Source organism: Sminthopsis crassicaudata, chromosome 5 (genome assembly GCF_048593235.1).
Source record: "Sminthopsis crassicaudata isolate SCR6 chromosome 5, ASM4859323v1, whole genome shotgun sequence".
Taxonomy (NCBI): Eukaryota; Metazoa; Chordata; class Mammalia; order Dasyuromorphia; family Dasyuridae; genus Sminthopsis; species Sminthopsis crassicaudata.
The window spans coordinates 31061186-31086566 of record NC_133621.1 but is presented as its reverse complement, the minus strand read 5'-3'; the positions used below and the strand labels follow the sequence as shown (position 1 = coordinate 31086566).

General features: G+C 35.9%; 1 protein-coding gene across 1 annotated transcript in view; it reads left to right on the top strand.

Moving 5' to 3' along the window:
- The window catches only part of KCNH8 (potassium voltage-gated channel subfamily H member 8), a 384094-nt gene that overhangs the window by 323485 nt on the left and 35228 nt on the right, over positions 1–25381 (top strand). Inside the window, exons 12-13 of the mRNA XM_074269414.1 lie at positions 17466–17504; positions 20230–20588. Coding sequence (XP_074125515.1) covers positions 17466–17504; positions 20230–20588 — 398 coding nt within the window. The remainder of the gene's footprint in view (positions 1–17465; positions 17505–20229; positions 20589–25381) is intronic.

The window sequence follows — 25381 nt, the reverse complement described above, 5'->3', positions numbered from 1 at the left end:
TAGTAAATGGTGGCTGAATTGAGCTGAGTTTATTAAGTTTTGAAGCATTATCATTTAGTAGTACATCAATGAGCCAACCAGCCACCTAAAAAATAACAATCAGGATGTGAAGAATTGAATCCAAAGAAGAGTGAGCAGAGAAAACTGGATAGGGCTTATTCTGTAGAAGAGAAAACTTGGGGGTGATGTAATAAATGTAGGAGAAATGGTCAAGTAGAAGGTTTAGATTTGCTCCGATTGGTCCTAAAGGGCAGAAATAGGAGCAAAGCTAGAAGCACATGGGCAAATGTAGACTCGATGTTTTTAGGAATCATTCCCCTCCTGACAGAGCTGTCTAAAAGAAATATATCGTCTTTGGAAGCTAATAAATTCTCTCAAGAAAGGTCTTCAAACAGAGAATGAATGCTGTTGGCTACTTTGAAATGATACTTCTTTGTACCATTTCTCCTACATTTATTACATCACCCCCAAGTCCCTTATAAGTCTGAAATTCTGTGATTTAATGAATTTAGTCAATTATGTGGATTCGCTGGAAGAATTAGCCACAACTTGAAGTTAGATGAGCCTCCCTGACCTAATGACTGACCTTCTCAAAACATATAGGGTAAGCCCATGAGTTATTTACGCTTTTCTGGATTAGGATGTCCCTATCATTGTGCCACTGGAAAACACCGTACCTTTAAGGTGATGGTTGCTAACCCTTTGAGTGGAAGGGTTCTTCTCACTTCTCTAATTGTTTAGAAGTGTCTTAGGTAGAAATTGGGGGTAGGCATGAGGTGGAGATCTGACAGTTAAGTTTCTGCATGAAGGGGAAAGGGAGAAGGTAAGAAAGAGAGCAAGGTACATGTGTGTGCCTGAAAGAACAATAGGGAAGAAAGGAGGAAGGTTCCGAAATTGGGAGAATTGGAATGCTCCCTATTTTCCCCTTGAAATGCTCTCAGGTAATGGAAAGTTATGATTGTTAATCCTGCTCAATGACCCATCATATAATACTTTGAATAATTGAATCATCTCTTCATATGCCAAATTCAAATTAAACTAAAACCTAATTTCTAAAATTAAAATGATGCAAATGAGCTTATTTTCCATATATATGTACACTTGATTTTTGTCTTCTCCTAGAAAATGTGACATTTGTGTTTATTTGGATACTTTAAGGTGGCAACATATCTCATTCTGGGTTTGCTGCCTCCTCCATTTACTGTTCAAAAACAAACAAAAAAAGAAAAATGCAACTTGTCCCGGTGTCTGTTTCTGGATTTGAACCTCCCTCCTCCTGTCTCCAAGCTCGGTGCATAATCCACTACTCTGTGATACAGCACTATGTTGACCCTTTCCCATGAGCACTTTCACTCAGGCCCTTTGGCATTCACAGCTTCAGAGGAGTTTTCTTTGGCACTCGTGAGTGACGTGGGCCAGGGCCACAGTCTGGACCTGGGGTTGTGATTAAGCAATCTGGTTTTTGCACAGATGGCCTAATTTATTAAACATGTTCACAACCTATTGCTGAATAATTTTGCTTAATTTCTATGGTCTTGGAAATCTGAAAGAGAAGCCCTTGATGCAAGAATGGTTAATTGTGGGGAAGAGGGAATCCCAGCACCAGTCATGGCAATAATGATTTTTCCTTCAAGTTCAGACAAATTTAATCACCATCTGTATTTGTGTGGCCTTCTAAATAAAACAGAACTTGGGTCTCAGTTTGAGAGGGAGGCAGGGAGGATAATTACTTCCTTTTGTTCCTTGGCATTCTTCCCCTCCTCTGTCCTTCCATGGATTTCTTATAAACTAATAGAGTTTGCGTGTTCAACCATTGAACGTTTGATCAATTGCAAAGGCACCGAAGTAGCTCTTTTTGCTCTGAAGGGATTCTATAGGAAGTTGTTTTCAGTCCTTGTTCATCATAGTATCTTTATTCTGTAGATTATTTCCACTTTATCCTACATATTGTTTATTTGTACATATAGTTGTTTAATATCGTCTTCCCCACTTGATTGTAAGATTCTTGAGGGGAGGAACTGTCTTGCATATTTTTGTATTCTCACTTCTTATGACAGTGCCCAATATATAGTAGGTGCTTTATAAATCCTTATTAACTAACTTAATAGCAACTTCAGTGTGGCATAGACTACTAAATAAAAATTAGTGATTCGTTCTGAAAGCTGACTTGACCATATAATTCCTAAATAAAAATAAAAGATGGCCAGCCGTTGCTTGATTCATCAACCCAGCTCTCCAAACTGGAATGTCATTGCTTTTTTCCCACTGTATTACACACCATTTGGCTATGCTAAACTAATTATAGCTGTTTATATTTTCAAGGAATCAGAGACTTTTAGGCAAATTCCCTCATTTTATAGATAGGGAAACTGAGTCCCAAAGAAATGCATTGCCAAATGCACACATTATAGTATGTCACAGAGCCAGTTTTTGAATCCCTATCTTTTGGACTCCTAATCCTAATGCCCTTTCTACAACTCTTAAGGCTTCCCTGAATGTTCCCCAGCAAATAAATGGCCGGGTCTAATGAAGTTAAATCATAATTAGTGCCAAACACATATAGTACTCAGTGAGTAGTTGGTGGATTTAAAGTTTTCTAAATGGTGAACATGATCAAAATTAAATGAAAATTAAAAGTGAATTACAAAATCCCAGGCTGGAACATCTTGAATCACAATTTGCCTGGGCAGTTTCCCCCCAACGAGCACAGACTGCGCAGATGATGCCATCTGGTAGAAGCCTTCTGCTAACCCAGCAGAGCAGGCTGTACCCGCCAGGAACATCTCCCAGAGAACCCCAGAATGCCTGGAAGATGACAGCAATCTTTTCACTCTCCCTTCCAATCTATGATCATAAGAAGTCAGGGAAGAGGCAGGAAACAATTCATGAATGTAAAGAGAGAAAGAGACCAGAGAGAAAAATTCATTCAAATTGTGAACGGAAAGGGCACTGCTTAGTTTAGCTAAACACTGAAGTCATGGGATCATTGAAGCTATGTTTCTGTCAATGAGTTTGGACTTAAGGGATTTAGTTCTCATGTCATTGAGAAACTCCCTGATTAAGGAAAATTGAAAGGGGAACATCTGTGAGACACTAAGCTTAGAGGTGATTTGTAATTCCTCATTGAGAGCTTTGTTTTTTCTCTGAATAAGATCCCAGAAAGCAGGACATATGGTCCACAATCTATTTCACTGCATTTTGCCAGCACTCATTAGTAGTTCCCAGATCCTCTTAGTACTGAGCATATTAATATTCTGGTTTATTCATTTCTAATTTTTCTTTCAGGCTGTTATCCCCCAATTTATACCCCACCTCAGATTCTCATTGTTTGTTAGCCTATAGAGTTATACATATTTTTGTGTTTGTTTTGCTTAGGATTAATCTTTCCAATTCCCCTTTCCTCACTCTTCCTTTTTGTCTTCCATCTCCCCGGTGAGTGAAATCTATTTCTGTATCCAACTCTGTATGTGTATTTTCCCTCTTTTGATCTAGTCCAAATGAGTGATATTCAAGTGTCAGCTGCCCCCTATCCCTTCCTTGTTTGTATAGATGTCAATTTGTTCACCTTTATTGTAAACTCCCCAAACTTTTTCTCTCTTCCTCTACCCACCCCCTCTTTTTTTCTCTTTCTATTTTTTTCCTTAAGATCATCAAGACATATTTGAATCATTCCCAGTGATCATTGAATTGCATTCCCTCTAGAATTCAATAATAAGGTTCTGAAGGTGCACATGTATCCTCTCCCCAAATTTTAATGTAAATATTATCCTTGTTTTGTCTTTTAGTATCATGTATTCATGTTTATTTTTTCATATTTCTCAACTTCTCTTTTTGAAATTCAAAGTTTTTATCCAGTTCTGTCTTTTCATCAGGAATTCTTGGAAATCCTCTATTTCATTAAAGATCCATTTTCCCCTCAACATTATTATACTCAGTTTTGTGGGTATATTATTCTTAGCTATAAATCCATCTATTTTGCCTTCTAGAATATTATATTCCAAAATTTTCAACTCTTTATAGTAGTAGCTGCTAAATCATGAATAATCCTGATTGTGGCCCTTCAGTACTTGACCTGGGAATTTTCATCTTGAAGTATGTTGGTTTATTTTTCAAGGGATAGCTGTGGATTCTTTTTATTTGCACTAAATTCTGGTTCTAAGAAATCTGAGCAGTTTTCTTTTAAAAATTTCTTGAAATTGGATGCCTAGGCTTTTTATAAGTTGTGATGTTCAGTTAGTTCAATGTTTCTTAATATTTTCTCCTCAGTCTTCTAGATCAGTCATTTTTCCTACGAGATGCTTTATATTTTCTTCTTTGTCAGTACTGTGACTATTTTAATGTTTTTTTTGTTTTGTTTTATAAAATCATTGACTTCTACTTGCATCATTCAGGTTTTCTGGGAGTTTGTTGCTTGGGAGGTTTTCCTTGTGCCAAGCTATTCATTCTTGTTCCAATTCTTTCTTATATAACTGTCACTTTTGTAATTTTTTTCCTTTTTATAAAAGCATTTTAAATGTCTTTTAAAAACAAATTTTACTTCATCTCTTTTGGAAGTTCCAATTGAGTTTTTGCCTAAGCTATGTTATTCTAGGATATTTTTGTTTGTAGATGTTTGGGAGTCTTTCTCTTATTCTGAGTTTATGTCTTTGGCATGCCTGCTACTATAATAGCCCTTTATAGTGTTGCTCTTTTTAAAAATTTGCCATTCTTCCAGCACAAGAGCAAAAATTTCTAGTTTTCCTCTGGGCTGGTTCTGTGGCTGTTTTCTTGAGGGAGTTGTGTTGTGTGGTTCCTTAATCTCTGGGACCAGCTGGAGGGCCTCCAAGATTTCAGTACTCTCTAAATTATCTGATCTGGAACAAATTCTCATTGATGCTCCCTTGATGTGAGCTCTGCGATTATCTGACCTGTATTTATGTCTAAGCTGTTGAATTGAGCGCCTACAAGGCAACTGGAAAGCTCTAGGCATGCAGAATTGCAGAATTTCAGGTGCCCAACTTCTATAATTGCTGCTTCTACTTGTTTACTTCTGAATTAAACTTGTTTTTTCTGGGACCTCTTATGACCCAGAATTGGATAGTAGACAACAAAGATGCCAATTGGCACTTGTCCCCATTCCAGTGCTTTGATATGGATCTGGTGGAGGACTATCTATATTTATACCTCACTATTTAATATATATCTATGTCTATCTATATCTACATAGATTATAGATATGTAGTCATAGACAGATATTGGAACTTCCTCTTGGCCTGGTGCACAGTCTTTCTTGTGCACTGGATGTGATCTGAAGATGAGATTCTGGCCTACCCCAAATCCCAGTATCTGCAGATCTCCCTCTGTGTTTCCCCATACCAGGTTGGATTAGAGAAATTCTTCATCTAGATATTTTCTGAATCTCCCCATCAGGATTCAATGTTCAATCTTCAAGATTTCTATAGAAGAGAAATCAGGCTCACTGCTCCTGCCACTCTGCCATCTTGATTCTACTTCACTTTCCCACAACTTATTTAGATGTTTCTCTAGCTAGAGAAATTCATTGGAATTCTTTTATATGTTTGTCGGCTTATTTACAAGGTATTTCATGTAATTTTCCAGGAACTCTTCTATTATATGAATGGAAGTATATGTAAAAACCCTCTTCGCAGGATCCTGGTCAGTCCTACCAAGAGGAGCCTCGAGCAAATGTCACTTTTGGCTAGTCCAGAACCAGGATATAGTTTTGTGTATGAGGAGAATTCTTTCATTCAACCCAAATGATTTTATGATTCAAATATGGGGCTGTAGTGTGAGAGCTAAGAGAAACTCTAGAAGTCAGGGCAACCAGATGGACTTGGAGTAAGAAATAATTGAGCTAAATTCTGCTTCAGATACTGACTTCTCTCCATCAGTATTGCAGTTACTGAAGGTCTCAGTGCCTCAGTTTTTCCATATGTAAAATGGAGATAATAATAGCATCTATCTTCCAGAGTTGCTTTAAGGATCAAATGAGTTAATATTTAGAAAGCACTTTGCAAATCTTAGAAAGCTTTATAAAATACTACCTGTTAGTATAATCACTGATATTTAGTCTTGTTTACTATTCCCTTGCTTTATAGATGAGAAAAATAAGGCAGAAATATGTGAAGTGACTTGTCTCTAAAACTTTGACATTATGATGTTCAGAGAGGTACAGTCTCCTTGCCTAACCTCAAAGCTGTGTGAAGACTTAGCTGGTACTTCAAGTTAATCAAAGACTATATTTAGTAGCATGCTTTGCACTCACACATGCTTTGTCAGCAGCAATTGTTCCATTAAAAAAAAAAACAGACTGAATTTTTATTTATACTTTATTTTTATGTTTCCCTAACATCAAAATGACATAATTTGATACTAAATAGGAGACACATTATTAAATAAATGTTAAGTGCTTTTTTAATTTTAAAATTATTTTCCAGTATCCTTTCTCAAAAAAAAAAAAAAAAAAGAAAGAAAGAAAGAAAGAAAGCAATTTCCTTCCAAGTAAGCAATTCCTAATATCAAAGAAGTTTTAAAAAGGGGAAATTATTGGCAAAATTTAACAGTATATCAAAAAAGTCTGCTGCTTCATGCATATTTACATATATAGTCTCCCACCTCCACAACGAAGCCAAGAGAAGTACTTTAGAAGGAACATCTAAAAAGTCTACTATAGCAATTATTATTAAAACAATAGTTTTAGGGGCAGCTAGGTGGCACAGTGGATAGAGCACCACCCCTGAATTCAGGAGGACCTGAGTTCAAATGTGGTTTCAGACACTTAAAACTTCCTAGCTGTGTGACCCTGGGCAAGTCACTTAACCCCAGCCTCAGGAAAAAAACAAAAAAAAAACAAAAAAAAACAATAGTTTTAATTGACAATTAAAATACCTTTACTATAAAATAATTATTATTAAAACATTAGTTTTAATTAACAATTAAAGCAATAATTTTAACTAATTATTATTAAAGCAATAGTGAGTTATTAATTATTAGTAATAACTTAGTAATTTGTAGTGGTTACTATTGAGACTCCATTGTATAATTTAATAATTTATACATGTTCTATATTATGATATTAATATTATATAAGCATTTAATATATAATTATATGTAATTATGTAAAATGTGATGATTATATAATATTAGCCTATAATATTAAATAATAATTCAATTTAATTGGGTTATATGCTTATTAAATAATACAATTGCCTTGTATAATATGTATAATCATAAACATGTAACATCTATTATATAAGTTTTATGTTTATACATATGTTATAATGAACTTGGCACGGTGGGTAGAATTCCAAGCCTTGAGGCAGGAAGACCTGAGTTCAAATAAGATACTGTGTGCTTCAGTTTACTAATCTATATAAAATGAGCCACAGAAGGAAATGACAATTCATTCCCATATCTTTGCCAAGGACCCTCCAAATGGAATCATGAAGAGTTGGACATGACTGAACAACAAAAAGGGGTTATTATTGAACCATTCTCTATAAGGAATGAATTACTCACTGAGAAGGTTGTCGTTAATTGAGAGACTATCTTCAGCTTGTTCAATGCTGCTGTCATTTCTTAGCATACTAGAATTTCAGAGAATATTAACAAAAAGCTTCCTTTGGAGAACATAGTCATCCCCTGCACATGACAGTATCATCAGAGTTCACCTTCATATAGTCCTTTAAAGTGTCTAGAACACTTTATATAGATTCTCTACCTGATCTTCAGGATCACCCATTGAACTATTACTGTATTATGCTATTATGATGCCCATGGTATACAGGTGAGGAAATGGAGATGTCAAAAACTAAAGTGATTTCTTGGCATCATAGAATTTCACACAATCAAAAAAATCTCGAGCTGCCTTTGCCAGATTCACATGTAGAAAGTAACAAGATCACAATTTATTTAACCCAGTATGCTTTCCCACTATCCCTCAGTTTACAAATAAAGAAACTGAATCTCAGAGAGACAAAATTACTTTCCCAAGGTCACCCAGATAGTGTGTTAGAAGCAGAATTTGAATCCATGTTCCTTGACTCCAGAGCCAGGGCTCTTCCCACTATACCACGGGTAGTAAATGTCTAATATAGAAACTAAACCCCAATATTCCTGAGTTTAATCCAGTGTCCTCTGCATTGTGCCACAAATACCTCCCATGAAGATATTTCTTGTTCAAAGATCCATAGAGCACTTTCCTCTCAACCATCTGAAGCAAGAAAAGTATCATGGTTCCCATTTTTAGATGACTTGTCCAAGGTCACACAGCTTGGCAGAATTAATTAGAATTAAGACTCAACTGACCTCAGGTCTCATATCTCCAGAACTCTCCAGTACACCACCTCCCCATTCAGAATTGGCAGTGGTCCCACATCTGGTTCAGGGTACATAATTGGTTAAGAGTTTTCTAGCAGCAGACTCAGCATTGGGCATTAACTTTAACAGGGCATGAGGGAGCATTGTTGATCAAACCCCTTGCATCAAATTGAATGCAGGTCTCAATAGACCTGCTTTGGAAGCACAAATCCTCAGCATGCAACTGGAAAATCTTGTCAAATTTACCATTGTCCTTTGCTACAATTACCCAGTAGCTGATTTTGCGAGCTCGAGAAGGGCCATTTTACTGGAAATAAAACCAGGACATGGGAGGGGGGACAGTAAACCTCAGCTCCATGTGAGGGCTAGAAACTGTACAAATTCCATTAACATTAGTTGCAATTATCTGTCCCAAGTCATTGCCTCTGGAAATATCCCTACCAGGTGAGTTCTTTAAGTTTCCATATCTATGACAAGAAATCATTTTTCTTTTCTCTCCTTTTTTCCCCTAACTAAAAATAAGTCATTCGATGCTAATCAATAATTCTTTCACTCAGAGTGTCCTGATTTTCCCACATCTCCAGTAAATAGGGCACTTCCTGTTGTTGTTGTTCAGTCATTTCAATGTCTGACTCTCTGTAACCCCATTTTAGGAGTTTTCTTAGCAAAGATATTGGAGAGGTTAGCCATTTTCTCCTACTCATTTGATAGATGAAGAAACAAAAAAAAATGGGGTTAAGTGACTTTCCCAGGATTAGATATCTAGTAAGTATCTGAAAGCATATTTGATCTCAGGTCTTCCTATCTATATACCCAGCTCAGGACATTACAAATTCAGTGGCTTTGTACTTTAGGGAGACATAAAAAAGATCAAATTAATATGGATGTGTTTTAAATATAAATATCTATTTACTTATACTTATTCCCTTATTTTTTGTATCATATCTTACAGAGGGAAAAAAGTGTGAAACACGTAGAAAATTGGAAGATTATCTTTTAAAAACAGAGTTTAACCTATTTTATATAAATCTCTATATTTTGTGTGCATATGTGAATACATGACTGAATGGTCTGTGAGAAAAAAAATTTAGGGAAATGTTAACTAACACACAATAATAATATTGATGACAATATTTTGCACATAGGTTATAAACTTGATATTTTATTTGTTTGTATTGTCTCCCCAAGGGGAACAGAAGCTCTTTGAAATAAGAAAATGTTTCATCTTTTTCTTCATATTCCCAGGGCCTTAAAAAGTTCTTAGCACACAATAGACATTTTGCCTGTTGGTTGATCATCTAATCTTTGCCTTGCTCCCAGCAAAGTGAGCACAGGGTGAACATTCAAGCAGACATTTATGGGCTATACTTTGTACCTTTCCTAGGATCCCCATTAGGTTTTTCTGAACTATAATTATTGTGCACTTCAAGGATCTATAATTCTGTCCATTTGGGTTCGGTTTGTAGAACACAGGTCAAAACTGAACCAATTTGATCTTTGAGGGTTTCTTTGACTGAAAAATCATTCTGCAGCCAAAATGGTGATGAACTTCTACTCAGCAGGGCTTGTCTGGCTTGTCACCAGAACAAAAGCAGAGAGTCAGTTAACAAAGTTCATATGTAATACCTTTCCTTCCAGCTGTGGTAGGATCTTGCAGAATTTGTTGTCCACTGGCTGAGCCTTCAAGAACTCAAAGCCCTTCCATACTATGAGGTATCAGAGGATCACTTAAATGAAGGAGACTCAAGGAACACTTGTTATTTATTCCTTAGGTGGTATTGATGTCTGCCTGCCTTAGTCTTATACATACTACACAGGAAAAAAATGCTATCAGAGCAGCCACTAACAATCATTCAACAATCTCCAAAAGGTTAGCCCAATGATTTGCTTACACACAATTTAGCTCAACAAATATATATTTGTTATTTCTCTTATAAATTATTTTTAATTAATATTAAAAATGTTTAATTAATAATTTATGTTATTTTCTCTTCCTCCTACATCCCCCAGCTGAAAAAAAAAGGAAACCTTTGTAACAAATATTCAGTCTTTTTATAAGGATTTTCTTTCTTTTTTTAAAAAATTATTCAATCAGTTGGGGGCAGAAGGAAGAAATAATGAATGCATATAAAAACATAAATGAATACATGTACATTATATATAATACATATACTCATGCATATATACACATATATATATATACATTTATACACAGACATAATACACACAAATCAAAAAGCACAACAAATACCCTCCTTGATTATACCAAAAAAAAAAAAAAACTCAGTGCCATTCTGCATCTTTTTATTCATCATTTTTCTATTAGAAATTGGACAATATATTTCATTACTACCATAACATAATGGCTTGTCATTGAATTGAACAGAATTTCCAAGTCTTTCCAAGTTGTCTGTTTTTACAATGTTGTTGTCATAGCAACAAAAACAGCAGGAGCAGCAGCTATTATTTCTTTAAGGAATTAAGGTTTTTAAAGCACTTTACACACTCATTCTGGTCACTATTCAGCAGTTAAATAGCCACTTTCATCAGTGAGTTTTTATAAAGATCCTATTATGTGCATCAATATTATGCTAAGTGGCTGAGACTATGGAGACCTACAAAACCCCTTACCTGCCCTTCAAGAGTTTCCATTCTTCTGGTTAAATTGTTGGTAAAAGCCAGGACAGCTCCCTGTAAGTGAGAACCCCATCAAACATCTCATTGTTACAACAGGACTCTAATTTGGTTTTATTTTTCATATTTTAATTATTCAGCTGTTTTATTTGTCACTGTTTGGGGAATTATTACAAAACGTATGTGTACAATGCTTCTGATTAAGGCATATTCTGACAGCAAAGCAGATGTAGAATGGGTTGACTGCTCCGATAAAATTAAACATTGATGAAGCATATTTGCACAGCAATAATGAGGCTTACACTGGTATAAATAATAACAGAACGATTTCCCTAATCAACTCAAAAAAACAGGGAGAGGTTGACATAATTACAGAATCTCAGTCTGTCTCACTAGGAAGACTTTTTTTTTCTTTTCCTCCAGGAGTCTTTCTTTTTATTTTTTTTTAATTCAAGTTAAGACGATGCTAATTTTGTACTATTTTATCACTGCTTGAAAATAAAAGAAACACATTCAGGCAAAAACTAATTTAGATGTGACCTGAAGCCTTTTTCCAAGATATGTCATAATTTCCAGAGCTTCTCGCTCTATGTTCAAAAGGAAGGTTCTTTTTTTCCACTTTTAATACATCCTTTACAAATAATGGTGTGGTCTGAACTGCCCTGAGGACTCAGTCTGGTGTGTTTATTAAACTCCTTTAGTGCACAGGTTGCAGGTTGCAACACAGAATTATCATTCAAATAAAAGACCCAGGCCTTGTCTACCATGGGATTGGTGCTCTGGGTTTGGAGGTAGATTTGTTCACAGGTTGGGAAAGTAAGAAAGGAGGAAGTCAAAAAGAGGAGGAAAGAGAGGGAAGAAGGAAGGAGGGGAGGGAGGGAGAGAGGGAGAAAGGAAGGTGAGAAGGAAGGAAAGAAAGGAAGGAAGGAATTCCTAATTTTGTCCCTACCACTTACTACCTTCTTGATTTCTTACTTGATCCTTCACATCTCTGGGCTTCCTCTTCCTTATCTGCAGACTAGGAATTTCCCAGAATGACATCTGAGGTCTAGTCCATCTCTATATCTAGGATTCCACATGTAGGATCCACAGCCAGAATTTTCAATAATAAACAAAGCAAACATGAGCATACAATAATTTTTTTCCTTAAATCTTAAGTAAGTTGGAGAAGGGAGGGAGAGTCACAAAAATAGATATACATTTTAAGTCAAAATAAGATTTCACGATTTCACAAATTTGTTTTGCTTTTCTAATTTTTGTAAAGGTAAAGTAAGAAAATGTGGAAGATAATATAATTAATAGGAAGAGAGTATGAACAAGTAAGTCAGGCCAAGGACATTGAAGGAGGAAGGAAAATGTTGGGGAAGGGAGGTTTTGACAGAGGAAGATTCAGTCATTCAAGAAAATTAATTAAATATGTATGTCAAAGTTCTGTAATAGGAGCTGGGCACATAACAAATATCTCCCTTCTAGTTACGAGGCCCACTACTTTCATCTCTAAGGTCTTTGCTGCAGAATAATGAACCAAGTACTACTTGGGGCTCTTTTTCTGCAGTTACCATCAGTGATATCGCTGGGAAACATGGATCCAAGCTGCCCAACTGCCTCTTTCTAATTTCAATACTTCCCTATCTATTGGCTCCCTCTCAGTTTCCTACCAATATCCAAGTTTCCCTTATCCAAAACAAACACACACACACACACACACACACACACACACACACACACACACACACAAAACAACCTTCAATTTATCTCTATAAGCTATCATCCTATTTTTCTTTCTTCCTTTTCTCATTAGACATTCCAAGAAAGAGGGGGAGGGGAAACTATCTAAAGTCATCACTTACACTTTTTCTGCTCTTACTTCTCATCCCTTTATAATAAGTTTCTAACTTCATCACTTAACTGAAACTGCCTTCTTTTAAAAAAAATAGCTTTTTATTTTCAAAACACATGCAAAGATAGTTTAACATTCACCCTTGTAAAACCTTCTATTCTAATTTTTCTCCCTCCCTTCTCCCCACTCCTTCCCCTAGATAGCAAGTAATCCAATGTAGATTAAAAATGTGCAATTCTTGTAAATACGTTTCCATTTTTATCATGCTATACAAGAAAACAGATCAAAAAGGGGAAAATGAGAAAAAAACCAAGCAAACAACCAAATAAACCATGAAAATACTATCATATGATCCACATTCAGTACTCCCAGTCCTCTCTCTGGTTACAGATGGCTCTCTCCATCCCAGATGTATTGGAATTTGTCTGAATCAATCACCTTGCTGTTTAAAAGAGCCATATCCATCATAGTTGACCATCACACAATCTTCTTGTTGCCATGTACAATGTTCACCTCGTTCTATTCTCTTCACTCAGTGTCAGTTCCTGTAAGTCTCTCTAGCCCTCTGTATTCATCCTGCTGGTCGTTTCTTACAGAACAATAATATTCCATAACATTCTTATACCATAATTTACTCAGCCATTCTCCAACTGATGGGCATCCATTCAGTTTCAAGTTCCTTGCCACTACTTTAGTAGACTACTTTAAACACTTTTGCACATGTGGGTCCTTTCCCTCCTTTAAGATCTCTTTGGGATACAGGCCCAGTAGAGACACTGCTGGATCAAAGGGAACACATAGTTTGATAGCCCTTTGGACAGAGTGAAACTATTTCCTTACTTTGGCAACACTAGTCAAACCTCATAGCCTTTTCTCTGCATCCTTCTTGACCTTTCTCTAGCATTTGCCATTGGTGGCCACCATCTTCCCTTAAAATTCTCTCTTCTCTGGGATTTTTGTGATTTGGTCATCTCTTGGGTCTTTTTTCTGTTACTCCCTCTCATTTTTCTTTGCTGGATCTCCCTCCAAGTCATACTAACTGGGGTTAATACATAATAAATACTTAATAGATACTTATTGACTAATTAAGCCTCTATCCCCCAAAGCTCTGTCCAAGGTCCTCTTGTGCTTTCTCTTTATATTCTCTCACATGCTAATCTCAAACTCCTTCATCTCTTCTCAGCTTCAGTCTTACATAATTACCTGGCTTTTGGGTATTTACACCTAGATATCCTGTCCTGTAAGGCAGTAGTGTCAACTTCAAATTAGAAACAGGGGACAGTTGGTTGGTCAATTGTCATACTTCATTCTCAAACAGAACCAAAATGATATCTCTATGTCAGAGTCAAGTTAGTGGGTCCAACTGGGGCTGATCAGACTAATATGAGCTCAGACTGTTCTTCCAGAAGTCAGACACAAATGGTCCCTGTGAACATTTGGGGTGGATTCTCTAACTTTGCACATTTCACATTTTTTCTGAGTTAACTCAATTCTGCTTTGTTCATAGAGTATATAATATTTTTATTTAGTAGACAATGTAGCCTGATAATTTATTTTCCTAATATTCAAAAAATCTGATATAGACTCCTTTTAAAATAACACCATTATTAAGGAATAAGAAAGACTAAATCATTTTGTAGGGTAACTTATAGTATACTTTTAATGTATGCAGCTGTGTTTCAAAGAATATGCTCTTTATAATAATGAAATAATACTATATATTTCATTTTTTATACTGAAACAAAGTGTTTATGATAAGGGCATTCCATGCTGAGTGGTCCAGTGCCAGTTTTATACAATCAATTTTTTTTTTACCTCATCAGGGTTGATCATGATGGGTGCCTGTGTATTGCTAGTGGTATGGCATTTTCCTGATCTCTCGGGTCTTTCAGGTCTACTATATTTTGTGTTATCTATAAGAATGTTCATGTGCCATGTACCAATGGTGACTGAAATCAACTTTGCAGGTTTTGTACATTTTTTAGTGTTTTAACCACGGGGTAGTATCCCTGTCTGCCATAGTCATCAGGCCAACGTGGAGTAAGCAGACAATTTTAGGGCATCTTTTCTCTTTTAAGATATTTGCAAATTTAAAAGTATTTAGTCATTTATGAATTATAAGGAATTCTCAGTGGCTATAACAATAATACCTTGCACTTACATAACACATTTATTTCCAAAGTGCTTTCAAATATATTATTCGTTTGTTTTCTTTTTATAAAAGCATAGAGAATTACTATTAAGAGTACTTAATGGAATAATGCATATGTATCAGAGATCCCTAACCCCATCCTATATCAGAAATATTTTTACATACCAATATTTTCTTTATCTTCCATCTATAAAAGGATATGTGGTCCACAGCATTTTGGGCAAAGAAGTCAAAATATGTTTTGCATACTTATATGTGAGTGTTGTTATTTTTTAAAATATCACCTTTTCTTTAGGTCTTATTTCTGATTCAGTGTAAAAATGGAAATATGTAGTATTTTCCATTGTTACTAAGATCATATTTTTGAAACATAGCTGGATATATTAAAAGTATACTATAAGTTACCCTACAAAATGAGTTAGTCCTATTCCTTAATAATAGGGTTATTTTAAAAGGGGCCTACATCAGATTTTTCTTATACCATGAAAATAAATTCATCAGGCTACATTGTCTACTAAATAAATAATAATATTTGTAGTTAGTGTGGTTATCAAAAACTATAAGCATTTACATTTCTTTTTGCTTGTCTATGGAGTCACTAGAAATAATTTTATGGAATATCAATAATTTTAAAATGTGAGTATAAAATAGACAGTATTTAAATGTCAATACTCAGGATTACTATTAAATTTTTTGAAATATCTGAGATCAAGTCCCACTTCTGACACATACTGATATGGGAGTTTAATTTTCAGTGCTCTAGGTACTTCTAAGATTTTTATAGAGAAGGTACCAACCTGACTGCTTGAAGGAGTTTTCTAATCCTGAAGTTCAGGGCACCTTTTCTATAACCTCCCCCACATAAGGTGTACAATCCTTAAAAGGCTGCTCAGATACCCAGGGATCTGTCAAATCTCACAACTGCTTCCAGTGAGACTTCCTTATGGCCTGGGCTACCTGTGTGCAGGTTCCCAATGTATCAACACCTGCTGCTTCATCACTACCCATCACCATAGGACTCTGAGACAGGTAAAAATGATAAAATGCTATGGTGATGTCTTTTGATTTGTTCATAAATTGGATTTAAGAAGGGGCAGAGTTTTATTGATTTGTCAAAGTCACTCTCTCTTTCAGAGTCATCGTTGTCCAGTGTCAAGACAGAATCAAGATGACTAATGATGATTTGAGATACAGTGTATGACTTTGGGGTCTTTGATGTCTAATTAAGCTCTATAAGTTCCATAGCACTTGCCTTACCCTGCCTTCATGGCCATTGGAACAAAGTATTCTCATCCACCCATTAGGATGTATATTGGCTGAGAAAAAAAAATAGTATTATCTATATTCTAATATTTATTCTTATTTTTTTAATTTTCCAATTACATTTCAGTTTGATTTGGGTCCACTCTGGAGTGTTTTAGAAATATATTTAACACTCCCACTATATCTTAATCTTAACAAAGACAATAAATATTTTCCAAAACTCTTCCCTCTACTGACTTCCCTTTTTTATTAAAATCAGTGCTATCCTTCAAGGAACTAGGTTCTTCACTTTGGCATTTTAATTCTATCTCTATCCACACCCATAGCCACTATCCAATCAATTCCTGTGTCTTATCTAATTTACTCCAGTAGAGTTTTATATCCAATCTATTCCCTTCTCTCTACGCTCACAGCTTTCACCTCAGTTCTGGTCCTCATCATTTCTACCCTGAATTATTGCAATATCCTCCGAGTCTCCTTGCCTCCACTCTATCCCATCTCCAATCTCTCTTCCACGAAACTGACAAATTGATCTTTCCCCTACACAAAGCTAGCCATGTACTATCTGTGCTTGATAAGCTCCAGTGGCTCCAAATGACCTCTGGCACAAAACAGACTCCTCCATTTAATATTTAAAACGGATTCTCACCAGTCCTCGCAGATTTATTATCTTTCACTGAACATTACACTCCATCACACACCCTAGGTCTAGTTAGGTGTACTTGCTGTTCTATTTGCTGACTCCATGACTTTTCAGAGCGTACATGATTGATCTCCATGTCTTTGTACAATTCCATGCCTCATATTTAGAAAAATATTTCCTGCTCTCTTCCTCTTCTTGAAATCCCTACTTTCTTTCAAAGCTCAGCCTCTTACGCCAGTCACAGGTCCCTTCCCTCTGGAAAAGAACTTTGTTTTTAATTCATGTAACTTTTGCATTTATTAGTCTATGTGTGCCATACGCTTCCAGTAAAATGTAAACTCCACGAGTATAGAAAACATTTCTCTTTTATCTCCCCAATGTTAGGGCTCATAGTACAATAGGTCCTTAATAAATGCATGTCATATCAAATTGAATGTTTTGGCCTCTGCTCAATGAACTCTGCTCCAGTGGCCCCAGGTGAGTAGTGGGAGAGACTGTTTACCTTGTTTTCAATTTAATAAACAGACAATACTCTTCACCCACACTTAATGTTCTCTCCAGTTCCTAATCTCTTTCTCTGATATCATTAACAACATAGTTCTTTGTTCCTACAGGTTATATCAAGGCTATCAAACAAATCCACACTCTCTCAGGTATGTTTGTATGTATAAAAAGTGCATTTATAAAATTGATGTGAGAGAAGAAATAATAGCATATGTTTCTATACAGCTATAAAGTTTAAATAGGGTATTTTCCTCACAGCAATTCCCCTTGTGAGGGAGGTAGGCTGAGCAAACATCACTATCCCCATTTTACAGATAAGAAAACTAAAGCTTTGGGTGTCCAAAGTTACAGACAGAGCCAGGTCACAAACCCTTATCTTTAGCTTTCTGAGTCAGGGTTCTCTATATTACTCCACAAGAACCTCCTTTAATCCACTGAGGACCTACATGGGAACTTGTACAACAGACACAGATTCTAGCCAGTCAGTGATTTAGAGAGGATCCCCACCCAGATAGTAAATAATGAGCCAGACTCAAATTCAGATCTTCTTACTCCTGACTATCATTCTGTCCACTACCTCATGGCATCTAAAGAGCACCATCATTTCTCCTGACCCTCTAGACCTTTGCAAACACAATTTTTCAGTAATCATTTTTAGCATTTAGAAAACCAAAAATTGCTTCAGCTGGAGTCTATACAAAAAAAGTATTTTGTTGTTGTTGTTTCATTCAAGTACAGTTTCTCAATCTTTACATTTGTAAGAAATACATGAATATTATTTCAAATCCACAACACAAATGTCTTCTTCTAATAGTACCAAGCCATGTCACAATCTGAGTATCTTAAATAGAAAAGTCATTTTAAGGTCTCCTTTCACTAGACTATATTTTGAGTAAACTTATCAAAATCATAACTCAAATACCAAGAACAATAACAACAAAACAGATAGCCATGACGGATAATGGATAGTGCTGGATTTGGGGTCAAGATGACTTAAATCCCACCTCTGACCCTTATTTGTTGGGTGACCTCAGGCAAGTCAGCTAATTTTTCTAAGCCTCTAATATCTCTCTACAAGCTTTATTTAATTTTTGGCCAACTGAGATCAACCTTGGTAGAGGGAAATCCAGTGATAATGGAATGACAGATTTAAAATCTATCAGTGTAACACATCATTTCTGTAAGAAGTAACTGGATTCAGGGTCAAAATACCATTTGAAGCTAGTTCAATATTATCAAGTTGATGACCTTCCTGCTTTCAAAAACATACTAAGTTTCAGAGAAACATTTCCCAGAGATTTAGTTTTTAATTAAAGTCTTCCTTTTTACTGAGAAGATGACCTTAGTCTATAAATTCTCATGTATCAACATAGGCATTCCAATGAAATGGCCCAACCCAAGTGCAAACTGACATTTCCTTAGCTCTGAATGGTTACAGAGGGCTTTTCTCACAATAGTCCTAAAAGAGAGGCATATATATAAAAGAGTGTGTGTATACATATATATGTATATATATATATGCATGTGTGTATACATATATATGTATATATACATATACATATATGTGTATATATATATATATATATATAAACAATGATTGACATATAAATAGCATCTAATAATAGTTGGGATTTTTAATTCATTCCTATCAAACATTGATATATGATATGAAAATTGACAGAGAAGTCGTCACCAATCTGAATAGTTTGGTTTGGTTTCCCTATATAGAAACCTCAGTGTCAGGTTCCAAAGTTTCTTTTTTTTTGGAAGACATAGGTATATGGACTAGACTTCTGATTTCACTGGTACAAGGACCTGTCTAATGAGGAAATTCCTTTTATGGTCCAGATCAGCCTCTTTGCTGAAATTTATCATCTTGAGAGGTGTCTGGAGCATGAAAAAATTAAACAAGTCATTTAGACAAGGACTTCTTAAATTTTTTTCACTTGTGAAACCTTTTTGCCCAAGAAATTTTTATGGATATATAAGTATATATAAAATAGTTATACAAATCAGATATTTACTGATGTCATAAGTTCACAGTCCTCGCCTTCAGTTACAAGATCCCATATGGGATCGTGAACCACAGTTTAGGAAACTGGGAATTAGAGTATGTGTCAGAGACAAGACTTGAATAGAGGTCTCCTTAATTTATAGACCCAGCTCTCTATTAAGCTAGGCAGCTTCTGGTTTATTATTGTTCAGTGGCTAAAAACGCCCAAGTAAAAGGGTAAAATGTCACTAAAAGACTATCACTTTAATACCCTCAAAAATATATATTGTATAAATAAATAAGGTTTTAATTCTTTCTTGCAGATTGTTCAAGGAGGGATAGGATGCAAATAGCATTGAATTTGGAGTCAGAGATTGTGGGTACAAATAATGGTTCAATCATAATCGTATAACCTTGAGTCAATCATTTCATTTAGGAGCAGTTAGATAACGTAGTGGATAGAACACAAGCTTTGGAGTCAGAAAGATCAATCATTTAATTTCTCTGGACCTCAGTTGCTTCATTTGTAAAATGAGGAAGTGAGACTAGATGATATCCAAGCTCCCTTTCAGCTCTTTACCTATGATCCTTTATGCTAGGAAACTTCAAAGAATTAGGGTAAAAGTAAGAGGGGAAAAAAATCTCTTGGCAGCAAGAATGCAGAGAGAGGAAACTGAATGAAGATCAGATTGTTTGATGTGGACATCCTCTAGGGACTGAACTCCCAGATAAATAACAGTAGGCTCCCAAATGATATTAATTTTAATGAGAAATAAACCTCTAAGGGAATTGACTTTGTTCTACTGGGAAATTAGCATGAACAATGTACTTCTGCAGAATGCTTTGCATTCTTGTTTAATCTGTACTATTCACTAATTTAGACAGAACCCAAGGGAAATGGCAGCATAAACAGGAGACTACCATCAATAGTGGAAGATGAGGAAGAGGATGAAGAAGGAGAAGAAGAGGAAACTGCTTCTCTTTCCCCCATAAACACCAGAGGAGTTCCGTCCTCAAGCAACAAGAAATTTGGAAGCAATAAAAGCTATCTGGGCATAAGTTTAAAGCAATTAGCCTCAGGAACCATGCCCTTCCACTCACCTATAAGAGTCTGTGGCTCAAACCCTCCAAGATCCAAACAGGAAACTGACCTTCATTTACACAGCAAAAGAAAGGAGAAAAACCTGAAGCTGCACCTTTCAACCCTCAATACCACAGGACCCCCTGATCTCAGTCCAAGGTAATCGTTAACTCATATCTTCCTTTTCATCTTGTGACCACCTGACTCTCTGTGATTCACGTAGTTGTCAAGATGATAAATAATTCAGTCTCTAATTCATTTCATTACTGTTTTTAAATCAGTTTTAGAAGCACAACATATTCCTAATGGAAAGGACTTTAGGGCATTGTATTTGGAGTTAAGGGACCTCAGTGAAATCTTAGCTTTGCTGCTAACTAGGCATGTGATCTTGGATAAGTTACTTCTCTCGGGCTCTCATTGTAAAATGAGAACTAGACTAGTAACTGGACTAGGGAGTCTAGAATAGAGCTAGAGGCAGATAAGAACATCCCTAAAGTTCATCTTGCTTTATAGATCAACTTTTCCAAACTCCTCTTTATAGAACCAAAGGTAGATTGACCCAAGGTCCCGTCACACTCTCCTCAAAGGGGATAAATGTAAGAAATGTCAGTGACGGTTTCACTATTTCTAATTACTAATGGTTTTCAATGATCTATTCCTATGCATGGATCCAATTTGTCCGTGTAAATGAGAGGGATGTGTGTGTTTCTCTGACTGAAGTCAATAAAAAATAAAATATATGAGCAGCGTAACATGGCTGTGATCTTAATTAAAAACAAGCCAATAAAATATATAAATACAAAGATGAAAATTAAGTGGGGAAAAAACTAGCACTCCAAAAATGGAAGGGTCAAACCATCATGATAGCAAGCTTAGCCACACTCACAGTCAAATAACCATGATTTCACAAGCTCAATATGAGTTAACAAAGTGATACAGTAGCCAAGAAAATTAATGCCATCTTAGGCTGAATTAAGAATGGCGAAGCCTTCAGTGATAAGGAGATAGCCCAACTGTTCTTTGCCTTGATTTGCCAACATCTGGAAGCAGCTAGCTCCATGGATAATGTGGATAAAGTGCTAGACTTAGAATAATGGAGACCCGATTTCAATCTTTCAGACTTTAACAAACTATTTGACCCTGGGTAACTCAACAACACTCGGAATTAATTTGCTCATTTATAAAATGGAGATAATAATAGTACATATATATATATGTATGTGTATATATATATATATATATATAACATTTTATAAATATTAAAATTCTATGAAAATGTTAGTTATTTTTTTGTTTGTTCAATTCTTGGTGCCATATTTTAATTCATTAACTGGAACATGTCCTAAGGAGGACAAGCAGAATAATGAATGGCCTCAAGTTCATGTCATGTGAGGCATTTAATCTGGTTAAGAGAAGACCCAGCAGGGAGGCAATAGTTGTCTTCAAGTATTTTAAAGAGTTTTTCATGTGAAAAGAGGCATCCACTTGTTTGGTTTGATCCTGGATGACAAAGTTAGAAGCTCCAAAGAGATCGTTTCAGCTTGATGTCAGGAAAAAGCTTTTCAACTAGGAGGGCCATCTCAAGGCAGAATAAACTGTATGCAGAAATGGTAGGTTCCTCATCAGTGAAAAGCATCAAGCAAAAACTGAATGAGTGCTGATAGAGTAGGACATGGAAGTGGTTTTTCAACTTTTTCCACTCAAGATCCTTTTTTACTCAAGAAATTTTTATGTGGCCCCAGATTTAAGGGTATATCAAATAGGTACATAGCAAACATTTACTGATAATAAATCATAATTTCATGAACCCCACATTTTGTTTTGTGATCCCATATGAGGTCACAACCCACAGATTCAAAGATTTGATTTAATTAGGTTTATTTTTCCCTTCCCTCTAGGAGTCAGTGATTCTATGATCTTTAGGGCCTTGGCAACTATAAAGCTAAGATCCTTTGACCCACATCACATTGGCATTTGATTTATATTTTGTAAGAGCAAAAACTGTTTTTAATGGACTATTGTCCTTTAAAACTAGCAAATAGATTATTAAACAGGAATTAGATGGTCCCCCCCTCCCCAGAGAAGGTGTGTTTAATGTCAACTCAGGAGCCTGGAATAGAGTTTGTGCTTCAACCTTGCAAATAGATATGAACTTGTCAGACTCTGATGACCTTAAGGCTTAACCTAAGGCCTACTCATGGAAAGGACTGGAATCTGTCAGTCAATTAACATTATGTGTCACAAACGGTGCTAGATGCTGAAAATACAAACTGAAACTGTAATGGGGCCCACTCTCAAGGAATATATGTTATATGAGGAGAAACATTTATTTATATAAATATACTACAAAGGCACACGTGTGTATACATATACAAATGTGTACACAACCCAATGGACATGTGTGTTTGTGTCTGTATTTATACACACATATGTGTACACACATATGTATGTATCGGTGTTTCCTGGTACAAGTTCAGTGGATCATAGACTTAGACCTGGAAGAATTATTAGAAGTTGCTGAATCTAATTTATTTATTTTACAGATAGGAAAATTAAAGCAGGTAACTTACTTATTGTTACATTAACTATTAAATATATGAGGCAGGATTTGTGAGGTCTTCCTGATGTCAAATGCAACACTCTACCCACCTCTTAAATTGCTATACACACATATATGTATGTATGTATGTGTGTGTTATAGAGACAAAGAGAGGGAGGGAGGGAGACAGAGAGAGAGACAGAGAAAGAGGGAGGAAGAAAGGAAGACTGAGAGGAAGAGAGAAGAAAGAGAGACAGAGAGACAGAGAGGGAGAGAGAAGACAAAAATAGAAAGGAAGAGAGAGAAGGAGAGAAAGAAAAGAGAAGAGAAAGAGAGAAAGAGAAAGAGAGAGAGACAGAGAGAGAGACAGAGAGAGAGACAGAGAGAGAGACAGAGAGAGAGACAGAGAGAGAGAGACAGAGAGAGAGAGACAGAGAGAGAGAGACAGAGAGAGAGAGACAGAGAGAGAGAGACAGAGAGAGAGAGACAGAGAGAGAGAGACAGAGAGAGAGAGACAGAGAGAGAGAGACAGAGAGAGAGAGAGACAGAGAGAGACAGAGAGAGAGAGAGACAGAGAGAGAGAGAGACAGAGAGAGAGACAGAGAGAGAGACAGAGAGAGAGACAGACATGCATAGCACATTCAAAGTGGTCACCATTGTCAAAGACAAAGATCTCCTTTGGCAAGGCTTTGAGCTTTCCCTGGTTTGAAAGAGGAAAGCATTTCCAGAACCCCCTGCTTGAGAAGCTTGTTTACAAGACTGATAAAGATCATTTCAGAGTCAGGAAGAACTGTGAAAAATGACTTTCAACCTCATGGCAGAGGAATTAGATAATACTCCAGCAAGAAGCAAGTGAAAATAAAGTCTGGGCAATAGGGGGTAAGCAATTGATGGGATGGAAAGAAGTTACTTAACTTTTCTTAGGAAGGAACAAAAGCTACTCTGCCTAAACCCCAATAAGTCAATAGCCATTGATTGATTGAGTACTTATTGCCTGTGTGGCCTTGTGATGAGTGTCCCAGTAAGGGCAGAGTATAAGATTTAATGGAGTATTGAGCCATAACAGCAAATAGACTGATTCTAGCCCTACTTGTTCCATTCAAATAACTCCACATTGCCCTAAGATGACTTGAATTCTTTCATCCACCTGTAAATGCCAAAATGGTAAGTTGAAACTATGATGCTAAGAATGATTTTTAAAAAGAAATGTTCTCAGGGAGGGTATACTTGGCAAGGTAAACTAATTGCCAGTTGTCAAAATAAAACAAAATAAAGCAAAATCACAGAACACTAATGAAATGGTATCATTAGAGATATCAGAAGAGACTTGGTGCTAATTAACAGAGGTAGGATGCATACTATAAATACTGACCAATTCAATCTTAAATGAACTCATTGTAGAACAACTTTATTTGGGAAAATTTCATAGACAAGGTGAGACTAAAGCTGGACTTTCAAGAATAGATAACAATAATAATAAGTTACCGTCTGTCTAGTGTTTTAACATTTACAAAGTGCTTGACATGAAATATATCTCATTTGGTTCTGACAGTAATCGTAAGAGGTAATTATATTGTTATTATTATTATTTTGCTAATAAGGAAACTGAAAGTCAAAGAAATTAAGTCTAAGAAATTAAATCTAGGGTCACACATCTAATAAAAGTTTGAAACTCAGGTCTTCCTGACTCCAGATCCAATGGATTCTAATCAAAGGGCCACCTGGTCTCCTCAAAAGGCAGAAAAAAGTGGGGAGGAATCATTCCTGAGAGAACCCCCATCTGTGACTCTTTCTGTTCCTACTACTATAAAGCTATAAAAAGAGAGAAGTCGTGTAGACCTGGACAACATTGCATTTGTGGGTACATCTTTATAAAAGCATTGCATATGATGTACTTAATTTTATTCTTGATGTTTTCTTAAAATTTTATTTTTTACACATTCATTTCCCTCAAAAAAAGACCACATCACCCTTTCGAATGGTACCACTACTTGTACAAGAAGAAAGGATGAAGTAACTCAGCAAAAGCACCCACCACCACAACTATAACTGTAGCTTTCCATATCTACAGGTCCCCAGGACAAAGTCAGTGTGTTCCAACATTGATCATTTGAAACCATTATTGACCATTATATTTGGCCTTTTTTTTCTTCTTTTTGCATTAGTACAGTCATGGCTTGTGTTGTTCTCATACCTCTCCTTTTATTCTTTGACAATTCATACACATTTCCCCTTATTTCTATCGCACTCATATTCATTAATGTTGAGTATGTTTATGAAGTTTTTTTAGGGATGCAGTTAGACCTGAGCTTTCATTGTAATACCCAAAGAGACAACTGCTCAGTGTAGATTTGGAAGTGCTTTAAATCTTATAATCTTACTAAGTTGTCTAGAGCACTGAGACATGAAGTAA